At 40.4% G+C, this 22650-nt stretch overlaps 1 protein-coding gene across 6 annotated transcripts in view; it reads left to right on the plus strand.

The window, feature by feature from the left end:
- Positions 1-22650, plus strand: part of LOC116044268 (SH3 and multiple ankyrin repeat domains protein 1-like) — a 43607-nt gene that overhangs the window by 5785 nt on the left and 15172 nt on the right. For 3 of the 6 annotated variants that reach the window (XM_035997540.1, XM_035997539.1, XM_035997541.1), the window contains 15 exons: positions 6250-6850; positions 10167-10370; positions 12675-12746; positions 12835-12943; positions 13118-13269; positions 13940-14107; positions 14398-14439; positions 15110-15226; positions 15334-15411; positions 15566-15632; positions 15895-16070; positions 16228-16358; positions 17369-17508; positions 20380-20493; positions 21136-21214. In XM_035997540.1, coding sequence (XP_035853433.1) covers positions 6353-6850; positions 10167-10370; positions 12675-12746; positions 12835-12943; positions 13118-13269; positions 13940-14107; positions 14398-14439; positions 15110-15226; positions 15334-15411; positions 15566-15632; positions 15895-16070; positions 16228-16358; positions 17369-17508; positions 20380-20493; positions 21136-21214 — 2147 coding nt within the window. In that variant the 5' untranslated portion in view covers positions 6250-6352. Of the gene's footprint in view, positions 1-6249; positions 6851-10166; positions 10371-12674; positions 12747-12834; positions 12944-13117; positions 13270-13939; positions 14108-14397; positions 14440-15109; positions 15227-15333; positions 15412-15565; positions 15633-15894; positions 16071-16227; positions 16359-17368; positions 17509-20379; positions 20494-21135; positions 21215-22650 lie in introns of those variants that run through there. The other 3 variants (XM_035997543.1, XM_035997542.1, XM_031291319.2) reach the window with 2 other exon arrangements.

The following is a 22650-nucleotide window of genomic DNA, read 5'->3' on the forward strand; positions in this document are numbered from 1 at the left end:
GTCATCGTAACAGGAAAGCATACACATCAATGGAGTTCCTCAATACATTTGAATGCTTATTTTCTATGTTTAGAGAACATAGACATTAAAACTTAAATTATTTGTCCACTGTATTGTGCTTTGGAGTTACCTTTAATGAGTGCTGATGCTACAGACACAGTCATGGTACCCAATTCTCATACCCCAGCTTGGCCCTTCCCCCTTAAACTCCTACGTCACAGCACCACCCCCAGACCTGATGGCTAGTGATGCACCATTCATATAAACCAAGTGCCCTCTCTCCCCAGTTTAGTGACTCATCCCATCCATCCTGTGTTGGAGTAGGCTTAGAGTGTTCTTGACAGTTCCTCATCACTGGCAGCGTGAAAGAGGCCGAAGGGTGGAGACCCAGGGAAAGAGAGGGATATAGAGGACAGAACTTGGCCGCTCCACTTTTGCAGGACGTAAAAGTGGGACAATCTGTTCCTTGGATCCTCTCCAATTCTACTTTCTGGGGACCGATACACTGAAAATATATCTATACTCATGCTCTGTCCTACATAGGGAGAGGGTGAGTGAGTGAGAAGAGGAGAAAGAGAGATTGACAATAAGAGGAACTGACTGTCCATTATGGTCTTTATAGTATATATTCATTTAAGACTTGCCAAAAGACACTGTCACACCAGCTATCACAGCAAACTCTACAGAGTACTGACAGTAAGATATTTGAACAGAAAATCATTTATATTGCTATTTTTATGAATATAATAAAATGCAGTGAAATAGGTTGACACATTCAAATCAGTTCAACAGATCCAACATTATTTTTCATTGTGCATAATTTGCATCGCAGTAAACTTGAGTTTGACTTCTTAGCCAAAAACATACATAATGTTTTGTTTATATGGAAACCCCAAGAACTAAAATAAACCAAATGAGCCGTGAAGTCATTACTACAACTTTGCTGCGCTTTGCAAAAAGCAAGATGTACAGATAAGATCTCAGAAAAGACAAAGATGAATAGAGACGAGAGATATCAGCGACCTCTCTGAATCTCTCCATCCATCCATCTTAGCTGTCCAGGTGCTCAAGGAGGGAATCCATCTCTGTCCTCGTTATCATGATTAATCAGTTCCTGATTCTTCATCTTGCTTTCCCTCCGTTTCCTTACTGTCTGTGGACCCATGTCGGCCCAGATCTATCGAAAGCCTCTCTCTGAGTCTCTACATGGCTTCTAATCATCACAAGTCAAGCTGCTCTACCGGTCTCCCATGGGTAGGCTGACTCGCCAACTTCTGAAATCTTCAGATGTCTGTTTTCTACTCTTATATTGCATGACTGACCCAAGTTTTGAGACAGGAGCTCATAAGCACAGGAAAAACAATTGTATGACAAAATTACATTATATAGTGCATGTATAGATACTATGTACACTTTTGTTTTTTTTAAAGATTATTTTTTTGGGCATTTTTAGGCCTTTATTGACAGGACAGCTGAAGAAATGAAAGGGGAGAGAGAGGGGGGAATGACATGCAGCAAAGAGCTACAGGTTGGAGTAGAACCTGGGCCTGTTGTGTTGAGGAGTAAACCTCTATATATGAGCGCCCGCTCTACCAACTGAGCTATCCGGGCGCCCGTTCACATTTTTTTAAGTCTGACTTAAAACAGTAGTCAGGTGCCCATATGAATGTTTTTTAGTCGCTGTAATCATTCCTTCTGTTCATACTGGCCATTAAGAGATCCTTCCTAATGGGGAGTGATTGGGAATCAAATTCATTCTTCATTTTGTGTAAAAATACAATTCATAGTTTATCTGAAGCAGATAAAGTTATTAAAAATTAAGTGAGTATCTTTCAATGCTAATCTTTTTAGTACAAAATGTTCTCTTTGTGTTACGATCCCTCCACTGCAGCTCAACAAGAAAACACGGTCACAAAAAGCATATAGATGACGCTTTCATTATCTAGCAATACATTGCAAAGGCATTAGAAAATCTCAAACTGTAAAATCCTTTGCATCACACGTTTACAGACTGACTTACAGCCGATTGCAGCCATATAGACAAGCGCACTGTGCTTAGATTTCATTGCACAGCATCTACAGGACTTTGAGATGTGTCAATGTTACAGTCATGTAAATGAAGCTGTCTGATACAAGTGTAACGGCTACGATAGTTATGAGCAAAACATTTAAGTCATAAACCTTGCACACCACAAGATAGGAGTTGCTTTCTGGCTGTTATCTATCTATGGTGGCCAGCATTTTCCACAACCACTGGAGCCTCTCTACAATCGCAAAATCAGCCGTCCCAGCAAAAATAAGAAATTGAACCTAGTTTTAAATAATTTTCTGTGTTCCTGCCCGAAGTAAAAAGTAGAATAAGCCTTAAGTCCTTGCTGACATTACAAGCAACCAGTGAGTGGCTGAAATAAAAGAAGAGATTCAGTGTAAGACAGTGAAAAATGAGTTTTCTGCCTCTGGCAGAAGATGGAGAAAGACTGTTCTTGAAATTCATACGTCTCTACCACCACTGTTCTCCCAAGAGAAAGAAAAGTCAAGACTAGTTGTATAGCTGATGGCCAGCACAGGGACAGGAGAGCCAAACAGCTGGCAAAAGTGGCAGAGCGTAGGAGTTGAGTGACGTGATGGGGAAGGCAAAAGTGACACGAGTTAATGAGTTGTACAGGCTGAGGAGAATGTTTCAGGAGGTGTGATTGGAGTTGCCATAGTTAGAATGTGAAATCAAACAGCACTCTAAACATGACTCTATCCCTCCTGTCATCCTGTTTATATCCCCACGTTACTGTTGATTTTGGCTCAGTTCTCCACTTACTCTCATTCCTTTTCCAGTCACGGCTGTCCTCGCCCCGTTTTTTTTTCCCTCAATCTGATTACTCTGCTTTATGCTAACGACAACTCTCACTGTATTTCTCTCGTGTATTCCCCTTTCACTTTTACATCCCAATTATTAGGCTCCCGTCTACTCTCAGCCTGTCCTTCGAATTCCTTATCTTGCCTAGTGCAGACTCAATGTTGTTCAATATTTGATGAGATTTTGTTCATGAATCAACCTCCTCTATTCCCTCCTGGTGTACTTGAATGATAGTGTTAATCTCCCAAACCTTGTGAGTGTTAACACGCTGCTCTTTGTCAGCTTTTGATAAGAGAGGTTTTCGGCCTAAATGTGATACATGTGAACATTTTAATCATCCATACAACAGTGGCCAGTGGTTGGTCCTGTAGTGTGACAACAGAAACTGAAAATAATTATTAATAAGCACTGAGACCCTTAAATGTACTGCCAGCGCTTTGTTTGCCAGCCACACACTTTCTCCAAAACCTTTCTTTATGCATTTATCACATGACGTTCACCTAATGTATCGTAAGTGGTCAGATCATTTTTCCTCCAGTTTTCTCTTTCTGTCCTCACTGGTTCACTTGCTCTGACAGACGCTGTGTTTGTGTTGAAGTGGCCCACCCTGTCACTCTCAGAGCATCTTGGGGAATCGACCACAGCCAGCCCTGTTCCCTCTGTGGTATCGCTCTTTCGCCCAGAAATGCTCGACTAGCAGACTTCCTTTAGGCCATTGAGACATTAACAGACCAGGCTTGAATTGTTTTACATACATCCGGTCAATCATCCAAACACTGCTGAGTTTGTAATTATTGCTTTTAAAATAAGGTTGTCTTGGAAGATGCAGTAACTGCCGTTTAGATTGTTCCATTGCATGAAACAAACCATGATAGGTAGCTGCAGGGATTGGCCAGGTTTTGTACATACGGACTAATTTCTTAGTCAATCTCTCTTTATCACTTCATATTTTTACAAGTTCTAAAAATGTATTGATTCCATTTCCCTAAACCCTGACCCTAATTCAACCCAGTGGTTCTCAACCTGAGGGACCCCTTTGAGGGGTCACAAGATAAGTCAGGGGGGGTCGCAAGATGAATAATGGTACAGGAAAGCAGAAAAAAAAAAAAGTTAAGCTTATGTTTTCAGACTTCTTCTTCTTTTTTTGTAAACTGTGAACAGATTGCAATAATCAAAATCCTGAGCCTAACTCTAATGCCTAACCTTACTTAATACTAGAAAAAACTCTAACCTCAACCAACCAGCCAACCTGCATCCGCTTGGAGTTTTTTTGGTCCTCACAAAGGACTACAAAGGCATGCAGACACATTTTAAACTGTGCAACAATCAGAGGTGGAGCCAGCGTTGGAAAACCAGCACTTTTTTTGTTTTCAAGCTAAAAAACAAACAAAGCAGTCCTCTTTTGAATATGGGTATGCTATGTCCTCTTCATCAAATGTTTCTGTTGGATATCTGTCTATTGGCTAGCTTCGTCATTTCAACGTTATTATTTATGTCAATTACAGGCCACTGTAAGCTGTGCCAGACACCTGTCGATGCCATTGGTCAACGATAGATGTTTATAAGTCAAAAGTCATAGATCACTTACTGCCCCTTTAACCTTCATTGGCACCATGTTTTCTACATATTTTACTAAAAACTGATTGACTCTTAAAGTATCTGCATGTTGGTGATCGTTGATTGAATGAGTTTAGATCTGTGTCCTAATTTCATCTGATATTTTATTGAGTTCCATCTGTCCTGATACCCATCTATTTCAGACTCCCAACTCATATGATATTCAGAGCACCAAACTGGGAGATTCCCTGCGTCATTTACCATCATTAAGGTGGCTGTTGGCAATGGTCCAGATCTGCATGATGGCAAAGCCCCTGTAGCCAGACTTCACCACAGAAAAACCAGGACAGAACATATGGAGGCGCCAGTATGCCAAATCTGAAACACACTGAAGAAATGAAACCATGACCATGAACCATGAAAAAAATAGCAGTTTTATTGTTTGATAGTACTTTCTTCTCCCTGCAGATAACTGGCCAAATGCAGAAGACCTGACATCATGTCAATCAGGATATTTTTTTTATGTAATGTCAGTTGAGTTTTGTAGCAGGAAATGCTTCAGCTATCTAAATCATCGATAGTTATGATCCTCCAGTTTTAATTAAGGGGCCTGCATTTCAAATTAAATTCATTTTGGCATATTCTCGAATTATATCAACAACTGCACACTTCTGGATACTTTTGCTGAGTAAAACCCCTTTAAATCTGGAACGTGAACCAATGTTAAGTTATCCAAATAACCTCCTCCTTGGAACAAACCCGCTGGTCTGTTCATTTAATGGTGTCCAGGCTGGTTAAAGCTTACGAGTAGTGGAAGAACAGCATGCAGAGATGTATGTAGCAGATAGAACTCCTAAAAGTTCTTAAAGGCAATAAACCCTATGTATTAGAACTAATAGAGGTTAACTAAAAACACACAGCCCCAAATGATTTACATATACTGTATGTAACCAAACAGTTTGCACCTACTCCAGCTGAGGGTGTGCTGGAGGGTATCAAAAAAAGCTCTGTAACATAAGTGACGTATTAACACGTTCACCTGACCATAGGCTTTCTACACTGCAACAATCAATGCACCAGCCCAATGTTTTTTCTTTTTTGCAAATCCATGACCTCGCCTTGTCAAATAAACCAACTTTTATTTGGTTTAAAGTATACCGCCAGCCATATTGTTGTTATTAAAGCTGTTAGAGCTGCATCGAACATTGTGCAACAAGTTCAGCCATGTTTCTGGAGGGTGTCACAAAGTATTGTGGGAAAAGTATTACCTCGCTGAACCATGTCGACATGGTCAAGGCAGTGAGTACGCCAAGAGGTCAGTCACAACACCTCATTTAGAAACCACACCAGCATCACAATGACTGATGATGTACAACAGTGTACATGTATCTAAGTATCTGAGGGTGGAATTTTTTCTTTATGGAGCTCACATTTAGCTGTTAGTCCTGGGTTGTGCCTCAGACATAGGTCGGCTCCATTAGGTAGCAATGATCTTGACCTCATGTGAAGCTAAATTTCATATCCAAGTCATTCTCTCCTGCAAAGAACCTGTAATGCAAATTCATAGAGTTTATATATAGCCTGTCTTTCATCAGCCTGCTATTCCCTGTTGCATTCCCAGTGGCTAAATGGAAAATGTGGACCAGCTGTGTGCTCATTCACACATGTGGACTTATTAGCATTGCCGGTGGCTAGTTTTTCTATTATTGCACGTGTCTTTTTACATACTTTCTAATTTAACCCTTTAATCTAACCCTTTGCTAAGTTCACTCTACAGTATTAATGTAATGGTCAGAGTTAAATGACCAAAGTTTACTCCCTTCTCTGCCTGTTTCCCACAGCATGTTTCTAAGGATGAAGCCAGTCTCATGGGATAGCCATGTTTTGTCTCCATGACAGCTATGTCACTCAGCCCTCTCGGCAGTGATCCCTGCACAGCAAAGGATGCTGGGAAATAATGAGCACTTTTATCCCGGTCAGGATGACAAAGATGGGGAGGATGAGGAGGAGGAAGAGGAGCAGAGAAGAGAAAACAGAGAAGGGGAAGATGGACGTGACACGGAGAATGGAGGGTTAGAGGGTCTGGAGGAGAAGGAAATGACGGGAGGGCGACAATCCTGGGAAGGGAAAGGTGGCGAGGTGGTGAAACCAGCAGCCATTGTGGTCGGTAGACAGAGAGCAGATCGACCACTGAGGCCAGGCAACCTGGTCAACCGGGGTATTGCATACATGTCCAATCAAGCCCTGCTACATCATCAACCAGCCAATAAGCAACAGCAGCATCTCATCGGAGCCAATCAGCAGCCTCATCACGCAGGCCTGAATGCGCTGCAGAAGAGACGAGCTCTCATGGAGCGCAGCATGACCACAGTGGCTCCCATGGACGACACTTTCCTGACCATGATGGTGTTCCGTATTGGAATTCCTGACATCAAACAAACAGTAAGTGCATGTTCTCATAAAAAACACTACGGTTTATGCAAACATTTCATAAAACAAAGACAACTTCACACGGTTCTTCTTGACCCTTAATCTGACACTGATATAAATCTACAAAACCTGGAATCCAAACATTCAGTAAAGTTGAGGCAGACAAAATGAATGTAGCACAGGTCAGTTCCTCATATCTAAAATTTGTGAGAAAAATAAGTAAAAATGTCGTCGAGCTCAATCAAAATCTAACATTTAAAAGTTATATATGTAAAAAAAAGTCTCCCTTGCAAACAGGGCACTGACTGGAGGTCTTTCCAAATGAGGAAGTAGTTCAAGCCAATTCTCTGTGGTATAACTGCCTCAGAGAGAGAGATAGAGATAACTTCAATTCGACAAACTGAATTTCTCTACAAATTAAGGATAGCTCAGGCTACTTGACAATGTTAAGGCAATGATGCATTTGGCTTATGTAAGGTTTACCGATTCTCATCTTTGTGCAAGTACAGACAAAAGCAAACTTTTTTTCAATAATTTTACTGCAGTGTTTTCCTCTTCATCTGTTTCAAATTAGTTGCTGAGAAGAACCCATGGGTGCTTGATACATACAGTACATTTTTATTTTACATCAGCCAAATAGTTTGCACAAATGTATAAACACATCTCTCATTTCAAAGCATTTTCATTCCAGTCATACAGGGGATTAATCCCAAAAGGAAGTAGGAAAAAACACAGAGCTTGACTTGTGTTGAGGAACCTGCCAGGGCAGACATTCAGTCAACACCATGTAAGCATCTACCTTGGGTCAGGTATGGTCATAATTAGTTTCCAAAACTGAAGTCGGTATCAATTCACACTTACAGCAGCTTTCCGCTGTACTGCAGCGACAGGTGAGAATTGGCCCGCCCACACACGCCATATCCAGGTGAGAATGATTAATGGACAATCTTCCTTTCTCCATTTTCAACTCCCTGAACATGCTGACTGTTCTACATGTCAGCTAATCTGCCCTCAATATAACAGTAATTGCTAATTATCTAATAGGTTTTTAATGAGTTTGGGGAGAGCTGGGGAAGTGAGAGACTCTGGGAAAGAAGGGATATGTGGGAGGCATATGGTTGCTCCTAGGTCTCCATCAGCCACAGGCATCATATTCAGCTCTGCAAACCACTGACAAACAGACCTTGCAGCTGAAATAATATTGAGCTGAATTAGGCGAGATGAAGAGAGGAAGAGAATATTAGAAGCTTGTAAAGGTATGTGAGGGGGAAAATAAATGCTCTGAAGAGAGAGAGGGGGAATGAATAAGCAACAAGGAAGATATATGCATTTACAAAAACCATAATACTGCACGGTGAAGGTCCAAATAACTCTCCTGAGTGGGGACAACTACTGCCAGAAAATCCTTGATTGTATAAAATGGAACGACAGGGAAAAGTTTCACTGTAATATACAGTGTACATTACATTAGACTTCTCTCCCAATGATTAGCCACTCAATGTCTCTTTCTAAAACACGCACACACAGACACACACACACACACACACACTGAAAATGTATATGCAGCACACAGCATGCACATCCTCATCATGTGGTCTACCTCCCAGGGACCACCAAGACATTGCTACGGCAACGGGTGCCTGCCTTCACTAATGAACTGGTTGCCATGCCAATAGAGTTGGCAACACTATTAAATAGTGCAACCTAGCGGGGGGTGTGGGCTCGAGGGGGGAAATGGACATGAAAGTGTGCTGAGCTGTGCAATTTTACTTACAGTTCTCTGAAATGGAACAATAGCATTGATGCATACATCTCATTCAGACCACCCAGGCCTGTTGTTAAAGCCCTACCCCCGGTCAGCTCTGTCCTCTGGCTCCAGACTTTAATAAGAAAAGGACAGAAAAGATAGTCTTCCTGTGTAAATGCAAGAAAATGTAATAATATGAGGAAATGGGCAGTGCACAAATCAGCGTGAAATCTAGTTAGGCATACCACATACACATGATACAGCCAAGGTATTTTTTCATTGAGGCCAGTGAGCCTCTGGTGTATCACACACAGACATATAGTAAGAGGCGAGGGAGCTTTTCTCTTCAAGGTTTTGTTTGTTCTTTCTCTTCTGGATTGTGGCGCAAATTTGACATTATGCATGCAGAGATCAAAGAAGAAAAACACGAAAGGGAAATATTTATTCCGGTATAGAATATTTACTTCTTCATTAGTGGTAAAAAGAAAAAGTGATGTGAGCATATATTAGACCCGAAAATCCTGATAGCAGAGACCGTAAGGACAGCATAAGTCATCTTGTTTCCACGAATGTGGCAGATGATTAATTATTTAAAAGTAATGCATTCATATTCTGCACACGCCACATTCTCATGCATTCATCATTCACCAACTGATGTTAATGCTACATTATTAATCCATAGTAATAAAATGCCATTGGCCAGCTATTTAACAGAACTGACTACATATAGCTAAATAATGTGTATTAATATAATTGTGTACACACTCAGGCAGTGGTGGAAGAAGTATTCAGATCCTTAAGTAAAAGCACTAATACTACACTGTCAAAAATACTTTGTTACAAGTAAAAGTACTTAAGTAAACGTTTGTAAGTATCATCAGGAAAATGTACTTAAAGTATTAAAAATAAAAGTACTCAATGCAGAAAGATCCTCACATTTTAGAAACTGGAAACGATGAAAACAGTTCTGTGTTTGATTCAGCTGTACTTGTAGAAGGTGGTCTGCTGTCCCGGGCCCTGGGTCTAAATAATCTGCTGGGGGGGCTGAACACGAACTCCTGGGCTCGAGCATGACACATGACAGCCCTGCTTAGTAGTATTCAAACTCTTGACTTAAGTAAAAGTAGAAATACCACAATATAAAAAATACTCTATTGCAAGCAAAAGTCCTGCTTTTAAAGCTTCACTGAAGATAAAGTACAGAAGTATTATCAGCAAAATATACAAAGTAGAAGTCATCCTTTAACTCATTATGCAGAATGGCCTCTGTTATATTATCATATGTGATTAGTTTAATATTCCTGATATATGAACATGTGAACTAGTTAGCCATTAGCCGATTAGCTACTTGGTTAGCCTGCTGATGCTTGATCGTGTGTAACTATTACCATGGTTAGAAAAAAACATTGTCATCTCTATTTTGACTTTTTGGGGTGAACTGACCCTTTCATTTTGATACGTGGCATTTTGCCCTTTAAAAACTGTTATTATTAACCATTATTATTTCAGTCTCCAGAGCAGGTGTGTAGATGAGAGAAACATTAGCTTCCTGCTGTCATGTGCTCTCTGTGTATCTGTCAGAGGTGTCTCCAGTTTGACCTGGACTGCACGGTGTGGAGTGCTAAGCAGCAAATCATCTGCTCCCTCAGCGAGTCGTTGTGGGACACCTACAACTACGGCCTCTTCCAGCCGGCTGGAGATGGACGGGACGCCAAGTTCCTGGAGGAGGAGCGGGCCCTGCGAGACTACTCGCAGACCTTTGAGAAAGGGGTGCCTTACCTGGAGGTATGGTCGGAGGTGGAAATTTAAAAAAAATGACTCAGTGCAGGGGCCATAGCCAGGATTTTAGATTTACTGTAGTCATGAGTCCAAGTATCCACATAGCACCAACACCCCTGGGAAGATTCTGACTAGATGCTAAAGATGAAGAGTTTTAACTTTTACAGTTAACTTTTCAGTTACATTGCCTATCAATTTTATTTCCCAAAATGAAAATCTAAATGCTGTTTCAGAGACTTCTCCACAATCTGGTGAGAAAATACTCGATGCATGTACTTGTTGGCCTAAAGGTTGTCAAATTCAAGTATACTAAGTCTAAAGAAATACTAAGAATCAGAATCATCATAAAATATCCAAAAACTGTTGCTACAACCCCCCAAATTCTCACAAAAGATACAGAGGACATGACTACTGCCCTGACTAAGTACACTCTTTATTACTGGACACAAAATACAGCATTGTTGTCAGCACCAAATTGCATACAGGGAAAAAAAACTTTTTGTGTGCACCTTTCCTCTTTTGCCGCTTCTGTAGTTTGATGACATTAACTATTGCACTGCATCATAGTTTGAAAACGTTATTGCTCATAACTAAGTACAAACCATAGGAATGTTCTACAATTGCAGACAAATAACTCAAAAGTGAACTTTTATTATTAGAATTCCCTTGTTCAACACAGTAAATGAATGAATCTTGACAAAAATAATATCCAACCCATGGATTTAATTTAATTCTGTGTTTTATGTAACCTACAAATTATATTATATTTCTCCACTTTTTAGGAAGTGGGCTGTGAGATGACATCAATACGAAGTTGTCATGCTGTGATACAATTATCTCACAGTGCCCTCTGGTGGTCCAGTAAATGTTGATGAGCTGGGTGGGGCTGACAGAGTATTCCGCACTCAGGGTTTGGCTTCAAACCAGAATGTTTACATTCCTGATGAGGCCTTGTAACTAAATTCTGCGCCACAGCTGAATGTATCTCGCAGCTCCATGAGTGTATGTATGTATAACATGAGTAATGCCATTTTGAATCACTTCAGTGCTTGAATTGGACCAGTATTCACGAGTACAGAGTAGTTTCTGTTAGTTTTAACTGTGTACCACTACTTACTAATACGTACATTGTATTTATTTTAATCTTCAGTATTAGGCCAGATTGCTGCTTTTATCCTGGCCAAATACACCTCTGATGCATGAAATATGCAGCAGTATTCTGGCTGTCTGAGGTGCAGTATGTGGTTCAGTTGAGCTGCCAGATAGTTTCTGATCACAGTATGGTACTGATGTGAAGAAAGCACATCCGGTCAGGTGTTTTTCGTTGATGTGGTCTCCCATTCAGAGAAAGCGGATGGCAAACCCATCTAAACACAGCGCATTCACCTTTTGACGGATGTTGTGTTTATGATTCTATGGGGTTTTTGAAGACTGATTCTCTAGAACAATGTTTTTAATTTCACCACCTCATTTTTATTCATGGCAGAATAGAGACGGCTCTGAAACATTTAGAGCACCGCATATAAATTACCTCTATTAAACCATAGTATAGGTGTTAAAATAGATGTATTATCAGTGAGTACATTATATTTTGATTTATGTTAGATCCTATGATGTATATAGCTTTATATAGACTATCTCTGTAAGGAACCTTTCCATAATGTTGTCAGACACTTAGAATAACAATCTCAGTCAGTCGCTCATGTAGTTTTTTGCTGTATTTAAAAGAAAACTGCCCAAGATACCTATATATCAGGTCTGTAAAATTGATTTTATGACCATTTAGTATAAATAATCAACATTAAGTCTCTTTATTGAGCAATTATCTTTTTTTAGTATTGACATTTTCAGGCATTTCCAGTGCAGCTTCATATGTGATTATATAAGCTTTTGCCAAGAAACAGACAACCAAATCTGACTTCATATTTTAAAGAAATAACTCATGGAGCTGTTCCAATGACTTTGAGTGGGAGAGTGAATTTCTGGGAACAGTGAGAGAGTTTAGCTGCAGTTAACAAAAGTAATGGTGTTTTAAAGCTACATTACTGAAATTAACTACATTCAAGTATTTGCTCAAAAATATATAAAATAAAAAAATAAAATAAATCCAAAACAAAAAATCTATTTTAATTAAATTTTGATTTCCAGCTTTGCTTCTCTGCTTTAAAAAAACTTTCAAATTGTAAAACACCATCTGAAGTACAGATTTACAGCAAAAAAGAATACTCTTTTTGTTATTTCTACTATGTACACTATCACTGATAAACTGATGAATCATATGTTTCACACATATCTTTTTCTGGTTCTCAGTTTAGGTACAAAACCAGAGTTTATAAACAGACGAATCTGGATGAAAAGGCGCTCTCCAAACTCAGTACAAAGGTATTTCTTCTTGTGTGTCTATTGAATATTGCTGGTGCACATCATTTCCATTCAGACATTATTTTCCTTCCTCTTCTTCCCCTCTCAGGCCAGTCTGAAGAAGTTCTTGGATTACATTCAGACTGGAGCGATAGAGAAAATGGCAAAAGTCCTTGATAAAGGTCTTGATCCAAATTTTCATGATCCTGACAATGGAGGTGAGTTTGCCGCAACCCTGTGTGTGCTGACTCACACAGTGGAACTCACATTTCGTGACTAGATTCATTCTTTGATTTCAAATAAATGATTTTATAAGTGATATGAAATACTATAAGAGTAGTAAGTAAGAGAGGGTGGAATTTCACTTACACATTTCTACCTGCCATCTTTAGAGACCCCGCTCTCTGTGGCCATGCAGTCAGGCCTGCAGGTGGAAGGCATCAGGTTGCTGGTTCAGGGCGGCGCTCATTTGGACTTTAGGAGCAGAGATGGCTTCACACCGGTGCACAAAGCTGTTAGGGCTCACAATCACGCTGGGCTGCTGGTAAGGACTTTGAATTAAAGTCACATACATATCGCAAGCACACTCAAGTAGGACAGGCGAAGTAGACAAAATAAATCAAATGATTATTATATGACTTTATAGGGTTTAGGCAAAGTCACATAAACATCTTATATAAAAAGTCTTTAATGTTGCAGTGAATACTAGATTGCAAATGCTGCATCAAATGTGGGAGGGCATTAGATTGTAAGATGATTTGAAGTATTTGACAGTTCCCTAAATACTGTAGGCATAACACTGTTGGTTAAGTTAAAGTTGTGACTGCTGTTTCCTTTAAACAATGCACTTGCAATTGGGAACAGACAAGTTTGCCTTTCTGCAGCTCTGGTAGCTGCCTCATGTTGCTTTCAAACACCATGTTAAAGCCACTTTTACAGGTGACAACTGTTAAACATGACCCACCTTTGTAAATGTGTTTCTTTGCCAGGAAATTAATTAATGTGAATATCCCTGCTGCAGCTTCAACATGCAGTATATATATATATATATAATTGACTTAGGCATGAAAATGTTGCGATTGTATTGATCACCAGCAGCATCACAAATAAAATAAGGGCCCAGCTATAGGCCCAATTCTTTTTTCTTTGCTCTTTTTCTTTGCTCTTTTTCTTTTCTTTCTTTCTTTTTCTTTTCTTTTGTCTCTCCTTGCAAGGCTCTCTTGTCCCTCGGAGCATCTCCAAACTACAAAGACCGCTGTGGCCTGACCCCGCTGTACCACACTGTACTGACAGGGGGCGACACCTCCTGCTGCGAGACCTTGCTGTATTACAGGGCCAGGCTGGGGACGAGGGACGAGAACGGCTGGGACGAGTCCCATCAGGTACCACTGGACAGTTTAATATTATAAATCTATCTATCTGTCCATCCATTGATTACCATGTGGTTTCATCATTTCCTTCTTTATTTATATGTTAAGCATCTCTGGTCTTTGTCTCTCTTCGTGTAAACTTAAGCAATGCACCAACATGTCCATGTCTGATCTCTGTGTTTGATGTCATGTACCATCGCCCTCAGTCTCTTTCAGCATTTTCTCACACCCCTCTCCTCTCAGCCTTCCTCACTCGTCTCTCCATTCTCTCTCCTTCCTTCCCTCCTTCTCTCTTTCCATAGCACAGGGATGAAGAGGAGTTTGGAATGGAAGAAATACATAAGGTACCCTTCTTCCTACCATCTCATCTTCCCCACCAGACTTTCAGAGACAAAGGCACTGAGAATCGTGATGTGATATAAAATGCAGATAAATTGAATCAAGTGACATAGTTTTCCTAACCTGTTCAAATGTGGGTCATCTCAAGCTGAGTCCAGTTCAGAAAGAGCATTGGTACTATCTCTTTCTTACTGTATATATGGGTGCATTGCCTACATTATCTGTCTCTGTGACATTCTGGTAAATTTGCGTTTGTGCTGCAAGCCGGTTGTCATGGTATTTTATTTTGGTTTTCTCTGTGTTTTCTTTTACTTTGTACGTATCTTGTGATATTTTAGTCCCTGCAGAAAAATATCAGGACACATCTCCGGCTGCAGAAGGCTCATTTCTGTTGTTTTAATGATTTTTTATTCCTTTCTTTTCACCGTGGTGCAATGTAATTGCCTCTGACCTGTTTTTCTATAAGAGTAATTATGGATCTAAATGTAAATGCAAGACATATTATCACCTATCATCTTTCTTTTTGTATCTCTATTGCAATATCTTTTTCTTTGTTTTTGCCTAATTTTATTCTACTGAAACAGTCTTGTATGAACTCACCCACTTCTGTCTCTTTCTATACTTTCCAAATCTGACAATTTGTGCATATTTCTATCACACTCTTGACACTGAAAGGCTTGCCAGAATGGCTTTGCCCAGCATTTGGAGCATCTGCTGTTTTATGGGGCAGACACCTCTTCTCAAAATGCCTCAGGGAATACTGCACTTCACATTTCTGCCCTGTACAACAAGGCAAGTATGGTAACAGATTCCCTTATATGAAATCATTATTACCATAATTACTACTGCTGTTTTTTTTAAAGGTGTTAACTCATCACTTTCCCTCTCTGAATGATCAGGAAAGCTGTATCCGCGTTCTTCTGTACAGGGGAGCAAACAGGGAGGCAAAGAACAAGCATGGTCAGACCCCTTTTCAGGTAATTTTTAATCATGTTTGCAAAGTGAAATTGCATTTGGAGAGTACCTTTGACCAACAGTTTTGTCCAAAACTAAAAGAGAAAAAAGGAGACAACACAATAAAAGAAGAAAAAGCAATAACTGGAATAATTAAATGTTTTTTTGTATTTGCAGCTAGCTATAATGTCTGGTCACTTTGAACTCGGGGAAATCATCAAAAACCACAAAGATTCTGACGTAGGTAAGCTTTTGTACAAAACTGTCTCTCCTGAGGATGCTATCGAGTGTTACAATCAGTTCCCAACACCTGCTTTTTTGTATTTTCCTGAATCTATCATGTATTTGCCCTGACAATCTCCCTTGTTTCCCCCCTAACAATCTACTGAATTTCTCCCTCCATTTCATCCTGTCACATCAAACCCCACTGCCCTTCCTCACTTCTTACTCCTTCTTACACTTCACCTGTGATCACTCACCCGTAAATCTCACACCCCCATCTTCAGTGCCCTTTTTGGAATCGCCAAAGTATGTACCCAAGCGAAAAGAGAGCGCCCACACTCTGCCTCTCCCCTCACTTCATTCCTACCCCCTACTGCGCGCTAACAGCGATAACTCCATGACCCAGTCTGACCCTCTGGCCCTACCCATCAAGGCTGCAACCAATCCCAACCCGGGACAGGTACTGAGGACCATTAGGTGGATGCTCATCTGCTGGCTCTTTGTGATATTAGATATGCTTTGCTGATGTTACATTTCTTTCTCAGTCTTTGACTCCTAGTAAGTTACAGGATCAGCTTTGACGATCTGTCTTTATGGGACTTGGTGTGTTTCTGCAGGGCCAGCGCAGGGCCTCCATCGGCATGAGAAGCTCTAGCAGCCCCAGAACTCGTACCCGCTCCCCATCCAGAGGGAGAGGAGGCCAAAGTGACACAGAGGAGAGGCAACGGCAGCCAAGAGGCAGACAGGGGTAAGGAGCCTGTGGAGGGACATGAAGAGAGGGAAAGTGCTGGGTTCTTATTCTGAACAGGTCCTTTAAGGCCATCTACTAACAGGTGTCATTCAATCTCCAGTTACCATCAGCTTTATGCAGGAAAATTACTATTTGTGTCTCAGAAGCATTATGTGTACTGTTTTTAACTGCAAGAATGTCAACTATTTTAATTGTGGTATTGAGGGACATTTTGTTGTTCTGCTAGTCAAGGCCTGAAAAAGACAGTCTACAGTTTACAGCCATGCTCTGTGAGGCTGTACAATGGTGCTTACAATGACAAATGTTAACATGCTGTTGTTTAACATGTTCACCATCTTAGTTTAGCGTGTTAGCATGCTAACATTAGCTAATTAGGACTAAACATAAAGTACAGCTGAGGCTGATAGGAAGGAAATTAGTTTAGCAGGTATAAACCAAAGTATTGCACAAATGAAAAGGAAGATTTTAACAAGATGATGACGCTAGGTACGCCAGATCACCAAAGTCATTCATCGTTTAGGAACTATGTACGTACCAATTGTTGTCCTGATCCATTCAAAGGTTGTTGAGAGACTTCAGTCTGGATCAAAGTGGGGGACTGACTGACAGACTGGCATTGCCATCGCTTCCAGTTCTTCTAGTTCTAGTGTGTGTGTAAAAAATACATTAAAAACATAAAAGAAATCCACAGACATTTTCAAATTTAAAACACTAATTCCTTATATACTAAATTGCATTAATTTCTACCCTACATTAATTTCTTGTATACTAACTGCCAAAAGAGTATGCACTTTAAAGCACAGAAGTGAGGCACTTAGTCAATACAAGATTGCAGCATACATTCTTACTGTTGGTGTGACTGATTAGTATGACTCAACTACTGACTACTGACAGCTGTATGTTGTCTCACTTTGTCTCACTTGTTTTTCCACAGTGTGCGATACAGTCTTATCTCTTGGTTTTGTAAGAGTCTCTCTTTCTCTCTCTCCCTCTGTCTCCCTCTGTAGTGCAACCTCAGCGGGTAGTGGGGGAGGTCAGATGAAGCGTATGTACAGCGCAGTGCCAGGGCGGGTTTACGTGGCCACTCGTACCCATTCTGCTAGTGGAGACCGAGAGCTCTCACTTAACAAAGGCGACAAAGTTAAAGGTGAGATGGAGCCAAAACTTACAAATGGTGATTTATGAGGAGAAAACGTGCACTACACGTAATTTTAATCATGTTGTCGTTTGACAGATAATTAGCGAAACATTCTCCACTGCAGATGATTTTGTGGATTGTTGAGATACTTTACAGTGCAGCTGCAATACAGTCTGATGCCGAAAAATATTTAAGCTACTGCCCCTAAAACATCAACAGCAAGGAGATGTACATGAGGAAAAACTGGATTGTAAACAAGAGAAATGAGAAGCACCAGCAGACGCATCCAGTCATCACAACGCAATACATTTTCTTTGGCATTTCTCAGTGGATCTTACAATGTAATATATAATATAATGTATATATATAAATAATTTAAAAGGTAGCTTATAGTAGAGGTCCTGGGTAAGATTTGTATGCACTTCATTTAGCGGAGAATATCTCAACTGTTATAGACTAATATGACCCCCATTGAACAACGTGGGATGTGTGCCAAAATCTCTACCCGGGACGAAAGTCCTGAAAATGACCACAACAGGTGACACTATTATCACACTACAGGTGAATGGGACTTTTTCTTCCCTTTATAGACATCCTCATACATTTCTACCAGATGAATCTTCATATTAAGAGAAATACTTTTTGTATTACACTTTGTCTAAAAAATAAAATAAAATATGCAAATTAGGCAATATCTCATTAAATATGCATACCTATAAACCCTTGAAGCTACATATTTTCTGAGGTGATCACAATGTTTGCCAAACAAGTTCACACAATGCTGATTTCTCAGATGTAAAGAAAATGGCTAAAAAATAGTCAACCTATTACATACAACTAGCAACATACAGAAATTGCCAGTTATTTATTAACCTAAACTTTAAAAGCTTACATTTCCTACCTGTTCTAAATATTGCTGTCATCACCTCCAACTTTCTTTTTCAACAAAAGTTTACTTGGCAGCCATGGTGACCTGAGGTCATAGCAGAGCACTTGGCTGTCAAGCAAGATGACTTGTGAGATCAAGAAAAGTAAGGAAATCTACTCTTTATTCTTTGTGTTGGCGTGTACACTTATTACGTGTCATTATCATATGAGTTGTAATTTTGTGTATTTAAATAATTATAATGAATTTGTATCAGTTTTATATTTAATTAGGTGTGTATTGTAGCTAGCTAACTACAGTTTGTTAGCTAGCTAGCTGCTAGTATTTGTTTTGTTTTTTTGCAAAATGGGGAAAATGTCATCAAGAGTACATCTCAACTGCACACACGAGGAAGCTGATGACAGGATGATGTTCCATGTGCAGGACATTTGAAGTCACCGTACAGGATCTACATCACTGACGCTGTCATCAGGTGACACAGATCTCTTTGTGTGCCTATTATACCACATAACAGTCAATTGGAGAAATCTTGGCCTCCAAGAGCTCTGGCTCATCCGCAACTCAGGAGGGAAAAGATCAATATTACCACTTCATGATATCTGCATAGCGCTGGGAGATGAGCTCACACTGTGTCTCCCAGCACTACATGCGCTGACTGGGCGCGATACAACCAGCAAAATGTCAACCAAACTTGCAGCTCTGAACACTGTGCGCAAACCTGACAACTCTTCTCTGATTCTCAATTTCAACTATCCACAGCTTATGGCGGAAACATTCTTGGTCAAATGTCTCAAATCATCAACGGACATGGAGACATTTGACGACCTGCGAATTACTGCGTTCGATAGTAATGACCTTAAGATGGACTTTGAGAGGACCGCTTGCACCTCAACTAATGCAAGAAAACATATACAAAGAGCCTATTATCAACAGCAGCTTTGGGTCCAAGCACCATTTACAGACGCCACCTCGATCTTAAATGCAGATGCTTATGGTTTTGTAAGAAAGGGCAGTTTATTAGTCCCTGAGATTGTAATCTCAAAACCTGAAGATTTGCCAGATCCCTGCTCGTGTGGCAAGTGTGCACACAAGAATGGGTGACCCTGTCGGGTAGCTGGTATCCGTTGTTGCAAGTACTGCAAATGCAAGGGAGGCAATAGTTGTAAAAATTCTATCACTGAATGAGCTCTCATCATCATCCCCATACCTAGACTCTGTTGTGAAAGTTTTACCTTGCAACACAGGGAATAAACCTGTTGTTTTGTATTTTTCACTTTAAGTTAACGTTCCAATGATAATAGCAAGGTTGGATATATAATGTCTGTATATTAATCAAATGCTTGTTTTCTTTCTTTTAAAAAAGTCCCTTGTTTGTATACAATTGTATTTATACACACACACACACACACACACAACATCCACACTGTACATCTACAGAAACACAATTAAAAATATCAAACCAGAATTCTTACACCTAGCCTACACTACATGGTCATTGTAAACATTGTGATCACCTCAGAAAATCTGTAGCTTCAAGAGTTTATATGTACGCATATTTAATGAGATATTGCCTAATTTGCATATTTTATTTTATTTTTAAGACAAAGTGTAATACAAAAAGTATTTATCTTAATATGGAGATTAAACTGGTAGAAATGTATGAGGATATCTATAAAGGGGAAAAAAAAGTCTCATTCACCTGTAGTGTGATTGTAGTGTCACCTGTTGTGGTCATTTTCAGGACTTTCGTCCCGGGTAGAGATTTTGGCACACATCCCACGTTGTTCAATGGGGGTCATATTAGTCTATAACAGTTGAGATATTCTCCGCTAAATGAAGTCCATACAAATCTTACCCAGGACTATTAGGGTAAACAAGGAAGGTTGAGGTAAATATATATAACCACATAAGAGTTTGTGACAGTACTACTACCCAAATCACATGATATCCATGTATCTATGCTATTCATGTATCTGTCTTTCTATCTGTCTCAGTGTTAAGTGTAGGAGAGGGGGGATACTGGGAGGGAACCGCGAAAGGTCGCACTGGCTGGTTTCCTTCAGACTGTGTGGAAGAGGTGGCGGCTCTGAGCAAAGACAATCGACCAGGTAAGACAAAACTAGTTGGAACTTCATCTCACTATGGAATAATAAAAAAAATGATTCTGTCCACGGCAAAATGTGTAGCCTTTTGGGTTTTGCGGTAATCTATTGAGAAATGGATTTTGCAGCTGACCTACGGTTACATTTTATATAAAAACAATTGAAACAATTTTCTTTTCTTTTTTTTTATCATTCATGTATAAATTAAAAGAAATGTGTTATGGATAGTTGTGAGATAACTCATAAAGTTAACAAGACACTTACAATAATAAGAAATAGCACATAGATTGTAGAAAGGTAATGCTGAAAAATGGGTTACATAGGCTACTCCCTCAGGCTAGAATTATCCTTTAAGTCACTGTAACACCCAGCACATGTCACACTCATGTTAACCAGCAGGCCCTTTTGCAGCAGACAGTAAGTGGCACATGTACAACACAGACACTTACTTTTCTCCTATTTTCACAGCTGCACTGTTCACGCAGCAAGCAAACCATATGCCACGTAGACGACACAAAAATAAATATATTTGATTTGTTTGTGCGTTTCGCCAAAGACACAACACTTCTACAAAAAGACAGAGAAGGTGTCATGACAGAAGCTGAAGGTTTAAATTCAGCATGTGTTTTTCCTGCACGTGCCTTGCAGAGACGCGCAGTGAGAAAGCCAAGAGGAAGCTTTTCCGTAACGTCACTGTCGGAGCCTACGATGGCACTGACGGCCCCAGGTAAGAAAAGTTGCTATGACCTTTAACAATCTGTGATCGGTTGATAACTAAGTTGGGAAAGTTTAAACTGCTGCAAAAGTGTAAACGTGAGGGTGATTGTGTTTGTCTTCCCTGGAATGTATCAAGCTATCCTCAACTTTACTCGCAACCCTGAACAAGATACCAATTTAGAGAATAGATGGACCAATAAAATAATAAACCTGATTGGCTACAGCCGCTGATATAGTTCTAGCTGTGGATTGTGGATCACATGAGTGTGGGCAGCAACTGAACTGTCTGCTTTCTGGTTAATGAATGTAAGGAAATACTGTGAGACCAGTCATGGTGATTGAAATAATTGACATACTCTTGTTTTGCCGGTAACAGGAGGTTCATGTGTGTGTGCGTCCTCACTTTTTTCACCTATTGTGCTTTCATGTCTTCCCGTGTGTCTGTTTTCTGCTGATCCTGAACAGCGCTCATTCTCTATTGTATTGCTGCGCGAACACGTCAGTGCTGAACGCACAAAGAGCAGCCATGTCATTTTCGGCTCTGCCCCTTTTGGCTGCCCCTGGGTGGGGGGGTACTTCTCCTCCTCCATGGCATCTGGCTAAGGCGGCTCAGCCTAGGGCAGCTGCGGCTGTGTATTGTAAAGCTATGCATGTTTGTTTGAGAGTTAGTGTGTGTCTTCTGCGTGTTTATTCATCATCCTGCTGATGAGTCATGAGAAGGCTGAGACACCAAGCGTTGGTTAGGTCCCTGGACTAGTGAGAAGGACTTACCAGTCGCCACCCCAGGGTTTCACAGTCTCTTACACATTGGAGCTGACATTACCCTTGTGCTGAGCCACTCTCACTGTCATTCGAAAAAGGCATACACTTTAAAGCAGCTGCGGTTGTGTTCTAAATGGATATAGCAGCGACTGGGGTTATATTACCTGTGGTAAGCTGGTTAAGAGTAATTGCAGCACCATGGTGAAGTGGTGCTCAATTAAGAGCAAGGTGATCCGGAGCATGTTCCCTCAGTGCAGCTAGGCAATTGGGAGAATGTCAATTACTATTTCAGAGAGAGAAGAGTGTTTGTTAGCCTGTGTGATGATGACAGCTGTGCTCTAGAGGAGAAGAGGAAGCGAGAGTAAAGTTTGCATGTGTGTGTGTGTGTGTGTGTGTGTGTGTGTGTGTGTGTGTGTGTGTGTGTGTGTGTGTGTGTGTAAATCCAGGGAGAGAATCAGCTGTTAGTATATCTGTGATACACCAATCAGTGGATGTGCAAATGCACTGTCTCTCCCTTTGTCGCCTTACATTTATACCCATCCCCCGCATCCTCACACCACAAGTTCAGCTCTCCATCTCCCCTATTTTGCAACCAAACCCTCTTCCTGTCATGTACCAGCAGACACACACACACCATGCACTCTCTCCCTGTTGTGATAATCGCTGGTATTCTCTCTCTTCTTT

The sequence above is a fragment of the Sander lucioperca genome, chromosome 22 (genome assembly GCF_008315115.2).
Source record: "Sander lucioperca isolate FBNREF2018 chromosome 22, SLUC_FBN_1.2, whole genome shotgun sequence".
Classification (NCBI taxonomy): Eukaryota; Metazoa; Chordata; class Actinopteri; order Perciformes; family Percidae; genus Sander; species Sander lucioperca.